At 57.1% G+C, this 20,228-nt stretch overlaps 4 protein-coding genes across 4 annotated transcripts; all 4 read left to right on the top strand.

Moving 5' to 3' along the window:
- Positions 1-4,867: 4,867 nt before the first annotated feature.
- On the top strand, positions 4,868-7,336 carry LMXM_34_3070 (conserved hypothetical protein; the record flags this gene model as incomplete). Its single annotated transcript, XM_003879254.1, has 1 exon — positions 4,868-7,336. One exon carries the CDS (start codon positions 4,868-4,870, stop codon positions 7,334-7,336), a length of 2,469 nt encoding a protein of 822 aa, XP_003879303.1.
- A 1,832-nt stretch (positions 7,337-9,168) lies between these two features.
- Positions 9,169-12,633, top strand: LMXM_34_3060 (putative ubiquitin-activating enzyme e1; the record flags this gene model as incomplete). Its single annotated transcript, XM_003879253.1, has 1 exon — positions 9,169-12,633. The coding sequence occupies one exon, from the start codon at positions 9,169-9,171 to the stop codon at positions 12,631-12,633; it is 3,465 nt and encodes a 1,154-aa protein (XP_003879302.1).
- Positions 12,634-15,937: 3,304 nt separating this feature from the next.
- On the top strand, positions 15,938-17,161 carry LMXM_34_3050 (conserved hypothetical protein; the record flags this gene model as incomplete). Its single annotated transcript, XM_003879252.1, has 1 exon — positions 15,938-17,161. The coding sequence occupies one exon, from the start codon at positions 15,938-15,940 to the stop codon at positions 17,159-17,161; it is 1,224 nt and encodes a 407-aa protein (XP_003879301.1).
- A 1,530-nt stretch (positions 17,162-18,691) lies between these two features.
- Positions 18,692-19,507, top strand: LMXM_34_3040 (conserved hypothetical protein; the record flags this gene model as incomplete). Its single annotated transcript, XM_003879251.1, has 1 exon — positions 18,692-19,507. One exon carries the CDS (start codon positions 18,692-18,694, stop codon positions 19,505-19,507), a length of 816 nt encoding a protein of 271 aa, XP_003879300.1.
- Positions 19,508-20,228: the final 721 nt, after the last annotated feature.

Raw genomic sequence — 20,228 nt, 5'->3', positions numbered from 1 at the left:
GCAGATTGTCGATGAGAGATGCAGAAAAGATGGCGGCGGTGGTGGGGGTGGTGGTGCACTCTTCCGCTCCCCCTCCCCCACACATCCTTTTTTTGTTTTTCTCGCACTTTTCCTTTGCTTCTCCCGACCCCGTGCCCCTCTCCCTCCCCATCGGCCCTGCGGCACTCGGTTCTTCTTCATGTTAAACTGTCTCTCTCTTCTTCTTCCTGGACACTCTCATCGTTTTCTGTGCGCATGCGCATGTGCTGTGCCCCATCTTTGGCAGGAAAAAGGCGCACGCAAACAAACATAAGCAGCGTCCTGGACAGCACAGGGAGCCGGAGGTGATACACCGCACCCTTCGATAGCCACCCTGTGCAAAGAAAAAAGAAAACGGAAGGCAGACACACCCACACACACACGTGCTCCCTCTCCTTGGCAATCACGGATGGTGCTGCTGCTCATATTCGCCGCCTCCCCTTCTCTTCTTTAGTTGTCTTCGTCTTTCGGTTCAGCCCTACGCCAGATTCCGATTCGTCTGGCAAGCTCTCCGGTTTCTCTCCCCCTTCTTATATCGCGGTTTGTATTCGATACGTGCCAATGCTCCGAAGCGTCGGAGAACGTTCGTCTTTTCCTCTGCAGCTGTGTCCCTAAGTGCATGCGTGACTGTGCGTCTGCATAGGGGTCGCACCTTTTATGTGCGCTGTGTTTCTACCAGATTTCTACCCTTCGCTCAACCGTGCTGCGCGTGTGATGAACTCCTCCTCCCCCTCAAACCCTGATGACGGGGGAGAGGGGAGACACCTGTCTGGGTCCCATTCCAGGGTCCCGTGCGCCCTCCCTATCTATGCCCATGCCAAAACGCTTCCTCTGGCGACAGGGTCAGGTACCCACGATGCAGAGGAGGTCAGACCAATGTATCGCCACTGACGTAGGCGGCCACGTCCTGGGCGGCGTTGCTTCAGAGCGACCCGCGACAGTGCACCCGCTGATGCCATCCATGCGATTCGGGAAGGTTTTAGCGTGACTCGAGCGTACCCCGCCCCCGGCCCTCACCACCGCCTACCCGTGGGGGAGCCTCAGTGTCAACTCGAGGCGGATGCACCAAGCGGCGACCGGCATGATGTGAAAGCGGCTGTGAGGCGACTTGCGAAGATATGGGTGGGCAGAGTTTGAGGCGGAGGTCCTGGCATTGCTGCGACGTGTGTCTACCGCTGCTTCGCACCAGGTGATGGGCCTGTAGGAGGCTTGGTAGACTCGAGTCGAGCTGACGCTCTATGGCAGAGTAGGCACATTGAAACGAAAAAAGAAAAACGTGACACCATTGACAGCTCCAGGCAGCGGCTTCTCTGCACCTTATTCCTCTTGGAGACTGGCTACCCTCCCCTCCCCCCTTGGTGTTTCTTTACTCTTGACGTGCTCGATAGTGTGGACATGCAGCCGAGAGGGCATGTGTGTCTGTGTCTGTGTCGCCGTATTCGTTTCTCGTTCGCCGTAAGGGACTCCTCTCTCCGTTTTCCCATCTGTATGGTTTATGGAGACGGTGGGAGGGCCCATGATAGGCCTTCTTTGTGTCGTTTCCGCGTTTCCCGCGGCTGTGTTCGCCTGCTGCTTCTTATTAGTCCTCTTTTCATGGAAGAATCGCTTGCTCGGTGTGTTCTACGCGCATCTTGAGGTGTTGCTCCCACTTCCTCTTCGCCTATTTTTCGCGGCTGCACCGTGAGGCACGATCGCACCACCCACCCCACCTCATGGTATGTATGGAAGCCACAATGGCCCCCTTCACCCTCTTTTTCTATCGTTGTTCTGTGTGTGACACTAAACTGATGGAGATGCTCAGCACAAAGCAAGGAAACCGAAAGAAGCGAGTCTGGCGAGATGTGGAGGAGAGTTGAGCGTCTGTTTTCTCTTCTTGGTTCTGTGGAAGCGACTTCTGTAGGTTGCGTCCGCGGAGCTAGAGCGAAGAAATTGTGGCACGTATGTGATGGCGCCATCGCGGAGACGAGAACAACGGAAAAGAGAACTGGAGCAGAGCTAGTGGTTTCTCCTCACTCACGTACTGCGCGCCATCTTACCACGACCACACTCCCGCATTGACTGACTTCTCCCTTTCCCCACGCGTAAGCGAGGTGCGCGGCAAACGGAGATGAGTAATATCCAATGCGGGCGAACTTTGGTGAAACGGACGCTCCTGTGACTCCCCAGGCCTTCTCATCCCTTCCTATTCTATCTCCTGTCAGCCGCAAGGGCGACCTTTATGGAGGCCATAACGACTGACGGATGGGAAAGTGGCAACAGCAAAATCTCCAGCGAGCACGTGCTTGAAATGCAAGTGAGAACGCCTGCCGCCCTGTGCTGTGACGTTCTCCCCCTCTCTGTCCTCAAGACCGCAAGGGTGGCTCTGATTTCCCTCTCTATTCTTTATTTTTCAATCTGTGCTGGTCCTGCCCACCGCCCTCCACCCCGCCGGTTCCGTGTTGGAGGCGGGCCTCTAGCCTATGGCTTCGTGAGTGTACTTCCCCAGAAAACGAATCAAGGGATCTATAGGCTTATACGTGTGTGTCTGCTACACCACGCATCCGGAGGATCTCCGCAGGCATCCACGTGAAGCGGCATCTCCCAGCCGGGGTGGATGCGGTAGGACGCACCCCCGGTCCTGAGAAATTGTGTGCCCCTCCTCCCTTCCCCCCTTCACAACCTCTCTCCCCCGCACAAACTCTCACTACACTTTTATCTCCCTTTCACCGTTTCCGCGGAGGCGTCTGTCCGCAACGACGCAACCATTTGCTCTTTGTCTTTCACGCTCATTTCGTCTCATGCGCAAACGCCTCGCATTGTTTTTCGTTCACTCGGGTGCTGTCGTGCTCCACTCCCACCCACCACCTCTTACCTCCGTGTGTCTGGTTTTCTTGGAAACTTGATTCGTGTTTTGGTGTGAAGAGACAGATAACAGCAACAGATAATGGAGGTGGAGGTGGGACTGTGTGGGTGGGGCACTCTGTGCGTGGACTGACGAGGGTGATTACATCCGCTGTTGTTGCAGCTTGTGTCGTTGTTTTTTCTTCACGCGCGAGCATTTGTGTTTGTGTATGTTGGATTCTGTTCATGGGCGAAACGGCAGTTTGATGGAGGGCGAAAAAGAGTGAGGGATGCTGGTTGGGAAGGCCGTGCATCCTCGTGGACGTTCTGCGCTGTGTTGCTGTACCCCCAAAATCATGTCTCCTCTTTTTTCTTTTTTTTTTGTTTTGCCCCGCCACGTTGTGTCTTCGTGTACTTTCCTGCAGCGGTGGAGTGTCTGCCTCCCTCTCTCCAAAAAGCCCAAACGGATCGTCTGATTAATGAAGTACAACAAGAGCGCTACTTGGCTTGCCAAATGTCATCCTCCCTCATCCTCCCCTCCACCACCACCACCACCTTTCCGTCATCATTTTTTTTTCTCTGCACTGGCTGCTTCTTCTTTGCTCGCTCTTCTCGTGTGAAGTGTTTCTCGCTCCCACACGATGGCACTGAGGTGTCGTCGCAAGCGACAGAGGGCGAGAAAGGCGGTGCCGAAGACGGGGAGGAGTATGCGTGTATGCTTGTGTGTCTTTGCCGGTGACCATGCCAATTCTGGCGGGGGCACATATGTATATATATATATACAGAACCCATAGGCCCGAGACGATAAGGATTGGAGAGGGGTAGAGGGATAAGAGGCAGGTAGTGGATGCCTTGCTCGAGGGCAAGATGGAGACAAAGCACAATCTCCCTAGGTGGGCGATTTGGCAACAATGGCGGGAAGAACACGGCTTCTGTGGAGTAGCCTAGTGAACGCACGCGTCTGCGATTCACGCCAGCTACTGTGAGGAGAATTTCCCTTATCTCCTTCGGTCGAGCGCGAAGAGGCCCCACCCGCGCCAAGGTAGGGAACGGGTGTCGAGCGTACCAGCCAAAGCTGCTTTCCAAGATGGCGATACCACGCCCCGGCAAGTGCGCTGTGACCTGGCGTTGATATGGCCTCAACTCTGGCCTCTGCAGGAGCGTGCTTCACTACTGTGTTGACGGATTTACTCACATCACTGGCCCCACCACTGTCTTCGCTCCACTTTCCTTTGACCTCTTTTTTTTTGGAGCGTCATCGCTGCTCAGGTGTTTTCGCGCGCGTGTGAGTGTGTGTGTGTGTGCTGCTTCTCGTTTCGCCTGCACCACACAAACGGTGAACGGCAACGAACAGGCACACCATCGCAGGCGGAGGGTAGGTGAAGAATAACGGCGAACATTATTCATCGCGTGCACTGCACTTGCCTGCGCACTTTGTGCACAACGACCAAGCCAACAACCGCAGGAGCAGACAACAATCAGAAGGAAACTGGCCTGCTAGAAGGAGCGATCAAGCAAAAAGAAAGGGAAGCCACCGTTATTAGCTCGCTTACACTTTTCTTTCTCCAACTCGCTTCCCCCTATTTTTCCTCTCCCCCCAAACCGCTCCCCGATATCGCCCATTCACACAATTCGCGCACGCTCCTGCGTGTGCTAAGAAGATAAGACAACCTCTTCTTTGCATGATTCACCCCTCGCCACCCGTGAGCCACCGACCCTCTTGCTTTGTGGCCCTCCCCCACGGTACTTAAACATCGTCTTGATCTTCGGTGTTGCCTAGCAGAGGTATACAGATAAAGGAAGACGCACGCGCTGAAGCGACGAAAGAGGCCGTGCCGGCGTGCGTCCTGTGAGCGCAGAACCTCTCAGAGACTGGCGCAGGGCCTTCGTGATCCATCTTGTGGACATGGCATACGAAGGTATTGTTAGTTGCTCGTTTCGGGCGTGAAAGAAGGGTACAATTTCAACCAAGACAAGTGAGTAGGCACAAGTTGCTGACACGAGATCTCGGCGCACCACCGAAGGTATAATGCACTTTCCGACTGCCGAGATTGCCGTTGAGCCGCCTGTGCAGCGGCAGCGTTTAGAGGACGAGTCCGCGGAGGAGAAATCGTTGAAGGAGCGTCTGCAGAACTCTTGGCCGCAATTGAGCGTCGACAATGACGGCGGGAAAGGCCCATCGGTGTCGGCAAACGCTCTGTGGTCGATACTGTTTGACCACGACCGAGCACACGAGCACTGCCAAACGGAGCGTTGGACGTTGCGCAGTCGCTTCGGTGCGCACAATCGCTTTGCTCTCTGCGCCACCTTCCACTCCGTGGCCGTCGTCAGTGATGTTGACCCGCCAAAGGAAGACTCTTTGCTGACACACGCGTGCGTGGTGAACTGGTCCATCACGGACCACGAGAAGAAAAAGTACTACCGCTTCTGCGCCGCGGATGACCGTGCACCAGCGCTCTTCTCGATGATGGTTGCCAAGAAAACGATACAAAATCAGCCTGCGATGCTTCAGGCGATGCTGGAGCAGTTTAATAACGAGCGCCTGGTATTGCCAGATCAGCTGCTGGACGAGGCTGCTTCGACACGACTGACGGAGCTCGACGTCCAGTTCGGCAAGAACACACTGAAAGCAGCCGCGCCCGCCGTGAATCGTGTGCATCAGCCGCTTGTTCCGACATACACCCTCCACCTCGAGGGGGTAAGCAACGAGCACGAGGAGGGCGACTTGTCAAAGGAGGTGCGCGCCGTTGTGGATCTGACGTTCATGCCTCGCAGTATTCCGCCAGCTCTCGGTGGCACGCGTGGCATCGTCTCCACCGGCAACTGGGAGGACGACGAGTTCTCCTACTCTCTTCACCACACTCGACTGCTAGGTGGCTCGCTCCGGGTGACACGCGCCACCGACAATCTCGAGCTGGCGCGCGAATTGGAGGTGAATCGAGGCAGCGTTTGGGTGGAGCACAGCTTCGGTGGCGTGGTGCCTCGCAGCGTAGAAGAGGCACGCTTCGTGCGGGACCTCCGCCGCCGCCGTATGGCTGAGGAGACGGAGCACATGGTGCACGACCACTGCCTCATTCGCCTACACGACAAGATGACGCAGTGTTTCAGCATTACTCGTGTTATGTCAGCGGAGACGGGTGCCGTCAAGAAGTGCTACGCCACCGTGCATTCCGCGGCGAGCAAGGAGGCCTTCCAGCACAACAGCGGCGTCGTCATGACCGACGAGACGGACGAGTCCTATATGAGCACCGAAACGGGAGTCGTGTACCCGACGCGGTGGCGTGTCGAGTGCCCGACGAGCGACGGCTGTCGGGTAGAGCTACGGCTAGCGGCAACGCTGCCGAATCAGGAGATGATCACGTGCCTTGCCCAGCCCAGCGAGTGGGAGGGTACCGTGACTGTGATAGGCAAACTGATCATGGCCGACGGCAACGTCACAGAGGTGAGGGGGGACGGCTTCGTGACGAGCCGCGGACGCGGCAAGCTACACATGGAAAAAGATGTGTTCGGCATGCTGCATGGGCTGGGCTCTGCTGCGATGAAACGGGCAGAGGTGGCGGCGGCGGGGTCGTGGGAGGCAATCGCCGAAGGACCCGGCTTGGTCGCGCTAGCTGGACTCAAGGTGGCCCTCAAGATGCAGCAGTTCGACTTGACGCCCTCTCAACAGGTGGTGTTGGCGGCGCTCTTGGGCACGTACGGCTACATCTTTCATCACCCTCAGGAGGTGGAGGAGGTGAAGAAGGCGTTGCACTGGTGCTACAACCGATGGATGACTTTTTACGGCGCTAGCGCGATCAACTACCGGACCCTGACTCTTCGCGCTTTTATCATGCAGGAGCTTTGTGACGTGACTCACGCTAAGTGTGCCACCTGGATCCAGAAGCGGGCCCAGGCCTTGGATATCGCGGTGCCGGTGTCCTACCTGTTCAACTCCGACGTGATCGACAGCTGCGTCTTCTCGCTGCCGGCGCGCTCTGTACTACTGCAACCGCCCTCCATGCTGGAGGTGGCACAGATTAAGGCGCTCATGGACGGCACCTGGATCATGGACCCGGATGAGACGGAGGGCAGCATGAACGCCGTCTTGCTCGAGCAGGGCGTCAACGTCTTGCTGCGCAGCGTGAACAGCAAGACGGTGCCGACCTGGGTTGTCCACGTGAACCACGAGAACAAGATCGTGATTGACGAGGTGACCATGCTCGAGCGGCGGCACTTTGTCATCGCACTCGACGGGACGGAGTGGGCATGGGAGAGTGTCTCGCGCGGCTGGGTGAAGTCGCGCTCGTGCATCTTGTCAGGAGGGCGCGAGCTGTATGTGGAGACGGAGGTGCAAGAGGGAATCGAGCGCGTCTGGTACCAGTTCCAGGACGGTGACAAGACAATGGTACAGAACATATTCTACTTCACGAACCCGACGACGTCGAAGCCTGTGGCTTCGTGCAAGCGGCACTTTAAGATACAGCTACCCCCTGGGTCTCCAACATCGGCCAAGAAATAGATCGCGTTGTGTGTGTTGGCGGGGTGGAGGGAGGGGGGAAGGGGAGGACGGAGTGAGGGAGCGGTGCCGACCACGAAGCTTCTCTGCAGGTGTTGGTTCTCCGTCATTGCCCGGGTCGGTCCAAGCAGTGACTACGCTTCTTTTTTCTGGTAACATAGTCCACACACCACTGCCCCCACGCTGACCACGTGTCGGTGCAAGGTGGCCTTGACGTCGGTTGATGATGCGTCTTCGCCGCGAGCACTTTTCTATGTGGCTGTGCGTCTTTATGAGAGCGGGGGTGTAAAAGTGTCTCTCACATCGCGGTTCTTCTCTCCTCCTTGTTGTGTACAATATAGTGGGCGTTGGTCGTGCAGTTACGGTGTACTGTCGGTGGCTTGCGGGAAAGTGCGCCATTGCATGTGCGACTCCCCCCCGCTCGCCCTTCATTCTTCGCCTAACAGAGGTGCGCGTGTGTGACACACAGGAAAAAAAAATTCTGGAGGCAGACAACGCAGGCGTCCGCCGTGGAGTCGGAGGTGGGGGAGGAGTTGGGGGCGGGTGGGTGGGCTCCATCTTACGCGTGAAACGAAGCCGAAAGAAGCGAAAGAAAGACACACCACGGACGCACATGCATCGTCAAGCGAAAACGGAGGGCACATTGAGCATGCACGCGACAAGAGGCAAGCAGGCGCATGCGCCCCACTGGCGTCCGACCTCGCTCTCCCACTCGATAACACAACACCACTCCGTTGATCATGAGGGATCTCTCTGAGCAGCTGCGTGTTTTCGTCTACAAAGAAGTCTAAAATGTCCAGAAGACCAGGCAGAGCACGTGTTTGTTTTTGCCTTTCCAGGTGAAATTTCACTCTGGGGGAGCTGGCTCCTGTGGAGCACCCATGCAACACAACCCATTTTTGTGTAGACACGGGGGATTCTCCTAGGCTGATGATCTTGTTCCATCGTCTCCAAGTTTGTACATCGTCATCCGCCCTCTCCTGTTTTCGTTTTTTGTTGGATTGCTGCGCGTCTACTGGAGTATGTCACTGTGAACCCTTTTCTTAGTTTTTTTCGTTGGGTCTTGTTCCTCTCCACACTTAGCACGGCGCGCACTAAACACGCGCACGCACGACTGTCACCACCACCACCCCATTTCCCTCGAACATACAGACATTCTCGCTGTTACACCAATCGTCGGTGCCAACTTGTTCACAGACACGTGGTCCGCACTTGCCCTGGTCGTTTTAGTTTGGTAGTCGCCACCTTACGTTCCCTCGGACGGAAGAAGAAAACGGAGCTTTCGTGCTAGCCTGTGATCGTACCATCACTTCTCCGCTCTACCCGACGATCCCCCAGCTCAAACTGCACACGGATACCGCGCGTCTTTCTTCTCTCTACGTGTCTACTTCACACCAGGTTTCTCTGCGGAGCCCGCACGACGTACCCTGAGTTGTTGCTGTTTCGGCGTACTCGGCTGCGCACTCACGTTGTACGGTGTGCTGTGTGCTTCTACGCCTTTTCCCGCCGGCGTTCTATTCCAGTTTTCCTTTTCCTTTTCATCTCGTACCCGCCTGCCACACCTTCTCTACGTCTTCTTGTTAGTTGGGACTGGTCGTCAAGTCACGGGTCGTCAGCGATAGCGCGGGAGGAAAACGACGCACGCAGAACGTACGTGTTGTTTGCGTGACGCGAGCGGCACTCGCTGCCCCCCTCCCCCTCCTCTCTCTTTTTGTTTTTCTTGTCTCTCGCCTGTGTCACGTGCGCATCAAGGACACGCATCACCTATAACTTCCTGCCTGCAGACACGAAAACATAGCTTCAAACTACCGAAACACAGCGCAAAGCACAAAAACATGGAGGCTGAGAAGGAAGTGTTGATCGACCAGAAGTATCTGGACAAGCAGAGCCGCACCATCGGCACCTATGGCCTCGAGACCATGACAAAGCTGATCTCCTTCAAGGTTATTATTGTGGGCTGCGGTGGCGTTGGGATCGAGATCGCGAAGAACCTGGCACTCGCTGGCATTCACACCATCCGCCTCTATGACCCTCGCAAGCCGACGGTTCAGGACATGGGCGTGAATTTTGCCGTCACGTCGCAGTCCATGGCATCGGGCAAGACGATGGCGGAGCTGTCTGCCGCCTATATTTCGGAGCTGAACCCGAACACACGCGTTCGGGCGCTTGCAGAGCTGACGACGGCCACCGTCGCGGACAACGTCGCCCTCGTCTTCACGGCCGCCGCGCCGGATCTCAGCCTGACAACGCTGAGCGAATGGAACACTTTCTGCCGCAATCACACGCCGAGCATCTCATTTGTGCTGGCACTTCAAATGGGCACGATGGGCTCCGTGTTCGCGGACCACGGCCCTTCCTTCGTCGTCAAGGACGTTGATGGACGCCCCATGCTACAGAAGGTGATCACGGAAGTGGTGACGCTGCGTGACAAGACGGGCGAGATGTACACACGCATCCGCTACGAGACACCAGAGGGGCAGACGCCCGGGGCCTTGCGCGACTTTACACAGATCAAGCTGAGCGAGGTACAGGGGCTCCTGAAACCGGACGGCGCCTCCGTGAATGGTCAGGTGTATGACGGCGTCGTCTGCCCCTCCGACCCGCGCGATTCGGTCCGTGTGTACCCGGCGTTCGAGGCGCAGGGGTACAGCTCGTATGAGACAGGGGGGTTTCTTCACGAGCTGAAGGAGGTGAAAGTGCTCCCTTTTCGGCCCCTCAGCGAGGCGCTGGCGGCGCCAGGCACTTTCGTCCCAGTGAGCCCGATGATGGATAACTCTGAGGAGTCGCTGACCCACGTGGCGCTGCATGCGCTGCTGCGTTACGCCGACGCGCACGCAGGAAAGCTGCCTGAGCTGCACAACGCAACGCAGGCCGCTGCGGTGGTTGAGCTAGCCAAGAAGGTGCTGGAGGAGAATAAGGCGATGCCGGCGCCGCCGGAACAGCGGACCACCGGCACGCCCAGCAACGCGGAGTTCCCGTACAAGGTGCCGCCGCCGCCCCCGCCGGCGCCGTTGGTCCTCGAAAGCCTGGATGAAAAGGCGGTGATGGCGGAAGCGCTCCTCGCTCGTGCGGAGCTTCAACCCCTCGCCTCCTTCTTTGGCGCCGTCGTAGCGCAGGAGATTGTGAAGATTACCGGTAAGTACTCGCCGATCCACCAGTGGTTCCACCTCTCTTGCGCAGCCGTGCGGCCCGAATGGACCGACCACAGCAGTGAAGAGTTCCGCCCGATGAACTCGCGCTACGATCACATCATCTCCATCTTTGGCAAGGGCTTCCAGAAACAGCTGCAGAACCTGCGCCTCTTCATGGTTGGGTGCGGGGCACTCGGCTGCGAGAACGTCAAGAACTTCGCACTGTGCGGCATCACCTGCGGCACCGGCGGCTCCCTCGTCGTGACCGACAACGACCGCATCGAGGTGTCAAACCTCAGCCGGCAGTTTCTCTTCCGCGAGGAGAATGTCGGGCAGTCCAAGTCGGCGGCTGCGGCGGCCCGCATGCGCCAGATGAATCCCGATGCGAACGTGGACGCTCGCCAAGACTTCATTGGCACAATCACCGAGCACCTCTACCCCGACACTTTCTGGCAGTCGCTGAACGTCGTCGTCAACGCGCTGGACAACATAGAGGCCCGCCTCTATGTCGACCAGCAGTGCGTCCGCTTCCAGAAGGTGCTCGTCGAGGCGGGCACAATGGGCACCGGCGGCAACGTAGACATTATCGTTCCCGGCAGGACGTCGTCGTACGCCGACGGCGGCGCGGCGGATCAGACAGGTGGCATTCCCATGTGCACGCTGCGCAACTTTCCGTACATCTACGACCACTGCATAGAGTGGGCCCGCGCGCAGTTCGACGATATGTTCGTGTCCCCAATGCAGACGGCGCAGCAGATCATCGAAGACCCTGCCGCTTTTGCCCAGCGCATCCACCAGGAGGTTTCTAGTGGCTCAAGCGCTGGCGAGCGGCGTAGCCTCATTGACAAGAACTTGGGCCCGCTCAAGTTGCTGAAGCGGACGCTGACGATTCTTACCGATGGGCCGACGATGGACAGGTGTGTCGCGCTTGGCTGGGAGCAGCTCTTCAAGATGTTCCGCGACCGTATTCTCGATCTGCAGGCGGCCTTCCCGCGCGGCGCCAAGAAGAAAAACGGCGAGGATTTCTGGTCTGGTCACCGCAAGTATCCGACAGCGCTCCAGGTGACGGCCGCGGACATTGTGACGAATCCAGACGCAAAGCACTTCCTGGTGGCGGCGATCAACCTGTATGCGTGCATGTTCGGTGTCCACCCGCCCAAGCATGAGGCGCGCTTCAACGATGAGAAGAACCGCTGGATGCAGGAGTACCGTACGGACGAGTGGATTCAGGCAGAGGCGAACAAGCTGTTGACGCCGACGTACGTGGCTGGCTCTGTCGACAACCTCGACGACGACTTGGCAGCCGATGCGCAGGAGGGCAAGCAAGTTTCTATGGAGGAGTCCGAGACCGAGCTGCAAGGGCTACTGGCGGATGTTGCCGCTCTGGCAACCAAGTGCAAGGGCAGCAAGGCGGCTGCGCTGGAGTTTGAGAAAGATGACGATGATAACTTCCAAATCGACTTTATCGCTGCGGCAAGCAACCTGCGCGCCGAGAATTACGGAATTCCGACGCAGGATCGGATGAAAGTAAAGCTTGTCGCCGGAAAAATCATTCCTGCCATCGCGACTACAACGTCCGCCGTGACGGGCCTGGGGCTTATCGAGCTCTTCAAGGTCTTGCAGAATAAGGACGTCTCGGTGCTGCGTAATGGTATGCTGGACGTGGGCACAAACAACTACGTTCTCTTTGAGCGCGATCTGCCCATCAAGAACCTCACCAAAGTGGTGGCCACCTACATCCCGGAGCAGGACTACACGTACAAAAAGAAGATCATCCGCGTGCCGGAGGGGTTCACCAAGTACGACATGATTCGCATCCCTGTCACGCCGGCGACCACGGTGAAGGCGTTTGCGGCGACGCTCGAGGCTGTGCTAAACAAGACCCTCCCCGATGGTGTCGACTACGCGTACGAGGTGGACGGGATCGGTTTCGGCAAGGGTATGCTGTGGAACGGCCGCTCGAGCCACGCAAACACGAATGCGTCTCTCATGAAGGTGATTGAGCAGCAAAAGGCGAGTGAGGCTGGCGGCACGCTACCGGCTCCGTTTTGGCAGAACCGCTTCCAGTTCTGCGACCTTTCCGTGACGGTTTCTATCGACGACGGAGATGACACTGTGGACGAGGTGGATGTGGAGACGGCCACTGTGTGCCTTGAAATTCAGCAGTAGCCGAATCCGGAGCTGCTGGCTGCACGCCCCCCGGCCATGCCCACCCCACCCGGCGTGCGTGAGGGAGGAGGAGGAGGAGGGATAAGGAGAGCGAAGTCTTGGCGCATTGACGTGTTGTCTCTCTAGGCGTTCACCCGTTCCACACAGTTCGCATATAGCGCAGGGGCTGTTCCGCGCTCTCCAGTGAGCCACGTTCTCGCGGGCGCATGTGCTCATAGGGATGTCAATTGTATTTTGTGGATTATCGGCAGGGAGCACGAGCTGCGCGCGTTGTCTCCTCTTGTGGAGGGAGGCAAATATGCGCGTTTCGGTAGTGGTGCGCACTTCGCCGCGGCTACTGCTTCCCTTTTCTTGCTTCGGTACCAGCACCGGTTGCGCTTTTGTACTGGTAGGTGTGTGTGCGTTTTTTTTTTTGCTTTTTCTTCTCTCCCCATGTGTGCATTGTCGCCCTTGATGACGCTGACCACCTCAGTGTGTGATATCCATGGTCTAGTGCTCACACTCTTTGTGGGGGAACCGAAAGCCTGTAGCTTACCCTCGGGTACGTCTGTCGGACTCTCAGTGTCGACGGGCAGTTCTGGACTGATGCGGCGCCGAAGAGACGTGCGGTTGTGATCGCGTTTGGGCCCAGCCCAGTGGGCGTTGTGCCGACAGCGCAACAGTGACACGCATCCGCCAACAGATGTTCTTCCTTTGCGGCGCTGCGGCGGGGTTAGCGGAATCCTGGACCGAGCCTGCGCTGCATGCAGTCGACTGAGAGTAACCTGCACGATGCCAGACGGTGCTTGGGTGTACTGGTGCCCTTGACAGAGCCGCCGCGCCGCAGAGGTAGGGGAAGGGCGGCTGTGTTACATATATTCACTGCAGTGCCCGTTGTAGAGTGACTCGTTGAAGAAAAAGATAAATTCAAAGTCCTTCGAAGGGCCGCATGTATATGTCTACGTGGCGCGCATCTGTGGCGACGTTCGTCATCTTGAGTGGCTAGTTGCCATTCGATGGTAAGGGCAGCGGCGGCGGGGGCACTGTCTTTTGCAAGTGCAGCAAGACACGAAGAAAAACAGCTCGAAAACACAAGAGGAAAACTGAAGAACTTGTGGTCTGTCCCAAACAGTGAATATCCCTAAAGGCTTTCCCTCTGCTCAGTAGGGCGAGAGAAGCTGTGGCGCCTCTTGATGCATGGCGTGTGTTGCTGTTTGCTTGGTGTAACGTTCTGCCCACGGGCGGTTTGCACTTTCTTCCAGCCGCTCTCTGGTTCTCCAAGAGCCTGCCGCTTCAGTCAGCCTCGCCTTGTGAGAAGACAGCTCCTTGTTTGCAACCCGTAGTACCGCAGAGCTGTCCATTCCCTCTTTTTTCGGACTCGCCGTTCCTCTGCCTGTCACATCATGTGCCTTTTCCCGACCTTGACATCCATATCTACATTGCGCATACACACAGACACACACGCCTGAAAGCGAGTGCTTCTTGCGTGAAGCGAGTGCGGTGTCCTCTCTTCGAGTGAGGCCGTCTTTTTACGCTAATGTGAGTATGTGGTTTGTTTTCTTTTGTACTGCTGTGCTAGCAACGCTGTCTAGCATGTCTTAGCGTGTGTGTGTGTGTGCGTGTCGTCGCGGCGTGCATGAGTGAGTGCAACGTTGCCGGCTAATGCTGGTATTTTTTTATTTTCCTTTGCCAGAGCACAAAGGTCATGCACGCCAACAAAGACCTGTGGCCACCTTTCACAGGCAACGATGTGAACACCGCACACAGGAACTCTCAGTGCTGCATAGCATTATCAAGGTAACACGCCTGAATCTGCAAAGCCCCCGCCCGAGCTGGAGGAACTATTCATCTCGTCGCCGTCGGCGTGCCGAGCGGCGAACCGCCGTGTTTCCGACCCTATGCGAGCTTCCTAGCGCGCGTTTCATGATCAGACCAGCGAGGCGGTCCTCTGCTTTCAAGCACACATAGCCGCTGGCGTCGAAGCTGCTCACACGACCCCCACGACAATCACGTCAACACCTGGGAGCCTCCAGCGGGGTGCCATCGCAATATCACATGACCGCTTCATGCTCGGAGCTGCGGCAGCCCACATGATTAACGAGAGCGCGTCCTGCACCACTGCGCAGGTGGCCAGTCAAGAGGTTCGAGCCAAACCCCCGCCAGCTCTGCCTTCTGCTCCCCATTCAACCTTTCCCAGGGGAGCAGATGTCCCCACACCACCGCAATGGAAGCCAGTTCTACTCTGTCGCAAGCGTTGAGATGCCAGAGGAGCAGCAGCCGGATGGCCCGGTGGCGCATCCGGTGGACCTCGAAGCGGCGCGACTGAGCTTCAGCCGAGTAAGATAGAGATGGAAAGATTCGCCGCGCGCGAGCCGACTTGCTGAACGGGCTGACGAACGTCGTAGAAATGGAAGAAACCTTTTTCCTTCGCTGTGCTGTGATGTGAGCGAGAATCAGACAACAGATGACATGATGGACAACTTGCCTCTGAACAAAGATGCTCCAGCTGATGCCATCCTGTGAGGTAATAGTCACTGAAGCCGCATAGCGGCTGGCAAACCTCACCCGCTCCCATGACCACCATGTCGGCAACGGCCCGCTCGTGCGGCACTGCGTCTCTTACAGTTGGGTGTGGCGTATGTCCCTAGAAGACCGTTGCCGACTCTCACGATGATGTAGAATATGAGCAGGCACGCGCACGGCTCTGGTTGCCGTTCGGATTTCTAATTTCATTGAGTTGTGGCCTCTCCCCTACTACCCCTCTTCTCAGCCGGCACTGTCCAACTACCCCCACTTTCTCTCTCTTATCATCACCACGCCCGCTTCCTTCACCCACGCTCGTGTCCCGCAATACAGGGAGAGCGGACAATCACGTCGACGGTGACGCAAAGTACACCAAAAACACACCAAAAAAGAAAAACGAACGTGCCCCCTTCGTAGACGGCGCTGCGTCAACACAAGGAAACACACGAGCAGGACAATCGGCCCTCTCACTTGTACACCACGAATTGCAACTCGTTGACTGACTTGCTGCTTTGGGCATGGTTGCCTTTCTCACAAGCGCTGGGCACGTCGTCTTTTTTTCCCCCTATTGGCGAATCTCACGCACAGCGTCGCCTGTGCATCTCTCCCCTTCACATCTATCCAACGGTGCGTGTCCTGCCGCCCCTCCCACTGCTGCTCTTTCTCGTACGCTGCTCTAGCGAGTGGCGCTGTGCCTTCTTTCCTTCCTTGCTGTTTCTTCTTTGTTGTTCCTGTCTGTGACTCTCCCCACCATCCCTCTAACACCTCACCACCACAGGGGGTACCACGCATAGACGTCATAATGGTCGCTTCTATCACATTTCGACTCAAGTCCAGCAACCATGTTGGCACCATCGACATGGAGGGCAGCGTCATGTCGTGCCGTGATGCGCAGCAGGCAATCGCAGCAAAGCTGCGCGCGCCGCCGGAAGAGATTAATGTGTTTCTCGCTGGCAGCACGGCGCTGCTGCACCCAGAAGAGGATCTGCCAGCGTACGCGGTTGTGGACGTAGTACGACAGACGCACAGCGGCAAGCCGCTGTTCCTGTCACGTCCCAAGTTTGCGCCGCTACCTTACTCTCTAGACAGCATCCCTAGCTCCTCTGGAGTTGGCGGTCCAGCCGGCTTCGGTGACGGGCAGGCGCTGACGGAAGAAGAGCGAATCGCGCAGCTGCAGGCGGAGGCTGCCCTCGACACGGGCATTGACGAAGTGAGTAGTCGCTTTCGTCGAGGCGGGCGCGGTGGGCGTGGGGGGATGGGTGGCGGTCGTGGCGGCATGGGCGGCGGCGGCGGGAGCGACCTCTTCTTTGGTGGTGGTCGAGGCCGCGGTGACGCAATTCGCGCCAACATGGAGGAGAACTTTCGACCTCCGCCAAAGGGGTACATCTGCCACAACTGCGGCAAGGGCGGCCACCTGATCCAGCACTGCCCGTCGGCAAAAGGTGGCAAGGCGATGAAGGTGCTCTCGTTTCCGGTGGGGATCCCTGAGAGCATGCTGGTAGAGTGCACCATGGACGACCCAGCACCCAAGTTCATCACGCGCGACCACCGCCTGGTGAAGCGCCGCGTAGACCCCTCGGTGTTCACCGCGATGTCCGTCGCCGGCATCGGCGGCGACGTCTCCGGCGATACCGGGCGCGACGACGATCTGCATGAGATGGCAATTGGTCAAGCGAATGCTACGGGGACTGCGAAGGTAAACAGCACTTTGGTCACCACTGCCGAAACATCGTCGTCAACGAAGCCCACGGATGCGACGTTAAGCTGCGTCGTGCACAACGGCGTCGCCCGTGAGGCGATGAAGCTGCCTTGCTGTGGTCGCCTCATGTGCCAGAGCTGCTTTACCAAGATGGCTGAGGAGGCGTTGGACGAGACACGGAGCCTGGACGACGAGAATGACGGCGGTGTGGTCTGTCCTGGCTGCAAGGAGCCACTCATCATGGATGAGGTGGTGCCGGCGACGGAGGAGCGAGATAGGATCAAGCAGCTTCTTCGTGAGCGCAAGCGGGAGCGTGACACGAATTAAAGTCCGGTGTGTTGCTTTTCTTTTTCTTTTTTTTCGGCTCCGGTCCTCCTATGGTGGCCTCGCTTCTCTTGACGGAGGTGCCATATGTTGGCAACTCGTGATCCGGTGCCTGTTGTTGCCGCCGCTTAGTTTTCTGTTCGTCCACCCATGTCCGTCATTTGACAGGTGGAGAGAACATCGACGACTTGCCAAGCCACGTGTACTACTACCCGCTCCCAACACCACCCTCCCCTAAACTCGACGAACAGCAACGACAACGAAAAAAAAATGCAAATGTGAACTGTTGCGTTGACGATGCGCTTCCAACACACTGTATGTTACGCACCGAAGCCGAGCATCCGTGCACGTCGTGGGATCAGATCTTTTTTTTCTCTCTTCCACCAAAACGGGAGCCTGCCCAAACAAAAAAAACGCAAATGTGAAGAAAAAGGCGCATGTGCGCCTGCGGAGCGGTCACCTCACCGCGAATGTATCCCTGCAGCTTTGAGTAGCTGACGGTTTTACATGAGCTGGCGCGGACGATTCTATCGTCTCTTCAGTCTTGGTGCTGAGACCCTGCCCCCTTGACCCGGCTCTTGGTCTGCTCTCGTAGAGTGTTGCACTTTATACCCTTCATTCTCTGCGTTTCTCTTGTTTTTATGCATGTGTCGCATGCACGCATACCCCCCTTCCCCCTCCGCTCTCTCTCTTCCTCCTCGGATACTATTACAGGGCTCAGAACACCCTACGTTGTGCTTTCTTTTGTCTTTCGTGTCGTTGCGCACGTCCGCTGCTCGCACGCGCGTGTCAAGTGTATTGGAGAGGCTTCTTCTGACAGGAAGGCGACCTCTTCGTTGTAGTTCTAGTAGTGAGCATTGTAGAAGGAGCCTTAGATTGGGGGCGAATAACTCTCCCACCCTCTGCACCTGCACTTCTCTCTCGTGTGCGAGTGGGAGTGTTAGTGTGTGGGCAGGGTGCAGACACGATCACCTGTGTGCGCCGTCCACCGCATATCTCTTTGACGCGCTAGGTAGCCACTACGCACAGCCGGAGAAACACAGATAGACACAGGCTCGCCTATTTCCTTTTTCGTTTTTGAATTTGTGCCGGTCGCTTCACTAGGGAATCGAAGCGGAAGAGGCGATGCCGAGCCGTGAGCCTTGAACCGCTGAGTCTATCCGTTTCGCTTTCGCGCGCCCTCTTACTCTGTAGTTCACCGTGTAGGAACGTCGCCTCGGCCTTTGTTTTTTTTTGTTAAGTAGTCGCCGTTGTTGACTTGTACGATTTTCGTGTGCTACTCCTCTCCATTGCATCCCCTGTAGATCGGAGAGGGTGTATGTATGTACATGTATGCGTATGTGTTGTAGGCTCTCCTTCTATCCCTCTGCTTTGTTTGCATCACAGTTCTCTGTCCCCCCTCGTCGTGTTTTGCCCTGTCGCTGCCCTTTTTTTTCCTGCCGCCAGTTTTTCCGAAAGCACTACTCTGGGTTTTCAACTCTGCACAGCAGTCGTCAACTCCTTCCGTCGACTAGTTGCGTCTCTCCACCAGCTATGACCAGCGTCTTCACCTATGGCGCCTATGGCGCCAACTCCATGGCTAAGAAGTACGGCGAGATGGCCGTGAGGTCGTCGAAGTGTGGATCGAAGAACTTTGTGTACACCAAGGCGCACGATGATGCACATAGCTTCCCGCGGCACCACCATCGCCAGGGCGACAACCCCGTGCGACTCTCCTTCACGTGGGCTCGCTGGCGATGGATAGTGCATGACTTCCGCATGTTTGGCCTCTTTGGCGCTGTGCGGAAGCACTACTACATCGGTGAGGCCTGGCGCCGCAAGGATGAGAAGATCTTTGTCGGAAAAGACGAGAACGGAAACAAGTACTGGCAAAGCCGTCGTGCACAGGGTACCTTCTTTGTACGTATAATCGAGCCGGCTGATCCGCACTGGTTCCGCGGCCAGTCCCCACACGCGGCCAGCCCGATGTGGCTGAAGTGGATGCAGGGTGGCGCCGCGCACACTCCGGCGCAGATGAAGGCGCGTGGTGAGTGGGGCCACAACTCTCGTCTTGGAATTCCCATGCCCTTCAACATCAAGTACAATGAGTGGTCACCGCTCAACGCCGGCAACATCTACACACGCGATCCGATGTGGGTAGCCGGACCAGGTCTCCTCGTCAATCCGGAACGCCGCGCATTGCAGGAGGCGGGTTTCTCGCGGTGGATGTGGCAGAAGGGTCTGCCGGTCTACATGCCCTTTTGCGGTGTGCATGACTACTCGGATGAGCTAGTGGAGGAGTTCTACCGTGGACAGTGGGCCTTTGGCCATGAGAGCAAGGGTAACGATCATGATGAGTGGCGCAACTAATCTGTACAAGTGAACGGTCATGCAGGCGGCAGTGTGTGTGTGTGTGTGTTCTGCTTGTTCTTCTTTTTGCAGAATAAAAAGGTAAGGTGTAGCTTGCCCGTTATCGCACGTAGGTCCCCCTCCCTCTTTTTTTTGCTGTTTCTGTGCCGTAGAAGATGTGCCTCCCGTTCCCGCGGCGCTGGCTCTTCACATCTCGGATGGCGGCCCTCTTGTGTTTCTGCATCCGTCTCTTTGCGTGTTCCTTCCGGCCCAGTGGAGTGGCCTCGTGGACCGCGGAGTGCGGGTAGCTTTTCTTCTTTCATCGAGCCGTGTCCCACACAACCCTCCCTTTCCATACTTTCCTATCCGTGTGCTGCTGCCTGTGTTGGCGATCTGATGGACCGCGGTGTCTGTGTTTGTGGTCTAGCACACCCAAACGACGAATGAACACGCACCAAAAACAAAGGAAAACGGAACAACCTCGCTCCAATAAGGAACACACGATCCAGCAGACGAGAAGCGATCACTGACCATGGCTGGCGTGCTCGGTGGGGTTTTCACCTGCCGCCGCCTACTTGCTTATTAGCGCGGTGATGGCAGCAATGAGCATGTGCCCTTGTCACGAGTAACAAAAAGAGAAAACAAGAGCGCCCACTCCACGTTTGCGGCGCCATGCTCTCCGGCTGGCCAAGGCTGACTTGCTGTGACGCTACTCCTCCACGACCCCACCCCTTTTTGGCGA

The sequence above is a fragment of the Leishmania mexicana genome, chromosome 34 (genome assembly GCF_000234665.1).
Source record: "Leishmania mexicana MHOM/GT/2001/U1103 complete genome, chromosome 34".
Taxonomy (NCBI): domain Eukaryota; phylum Euglenozoa; class Kinetoplastea; order Trypanosomatida; family Trypanosomatidae; genus Leishmania; species Leishmania mexicana.
This window is presented reverse-complemented; position numbering and strand designations above follow the sequence as displayed.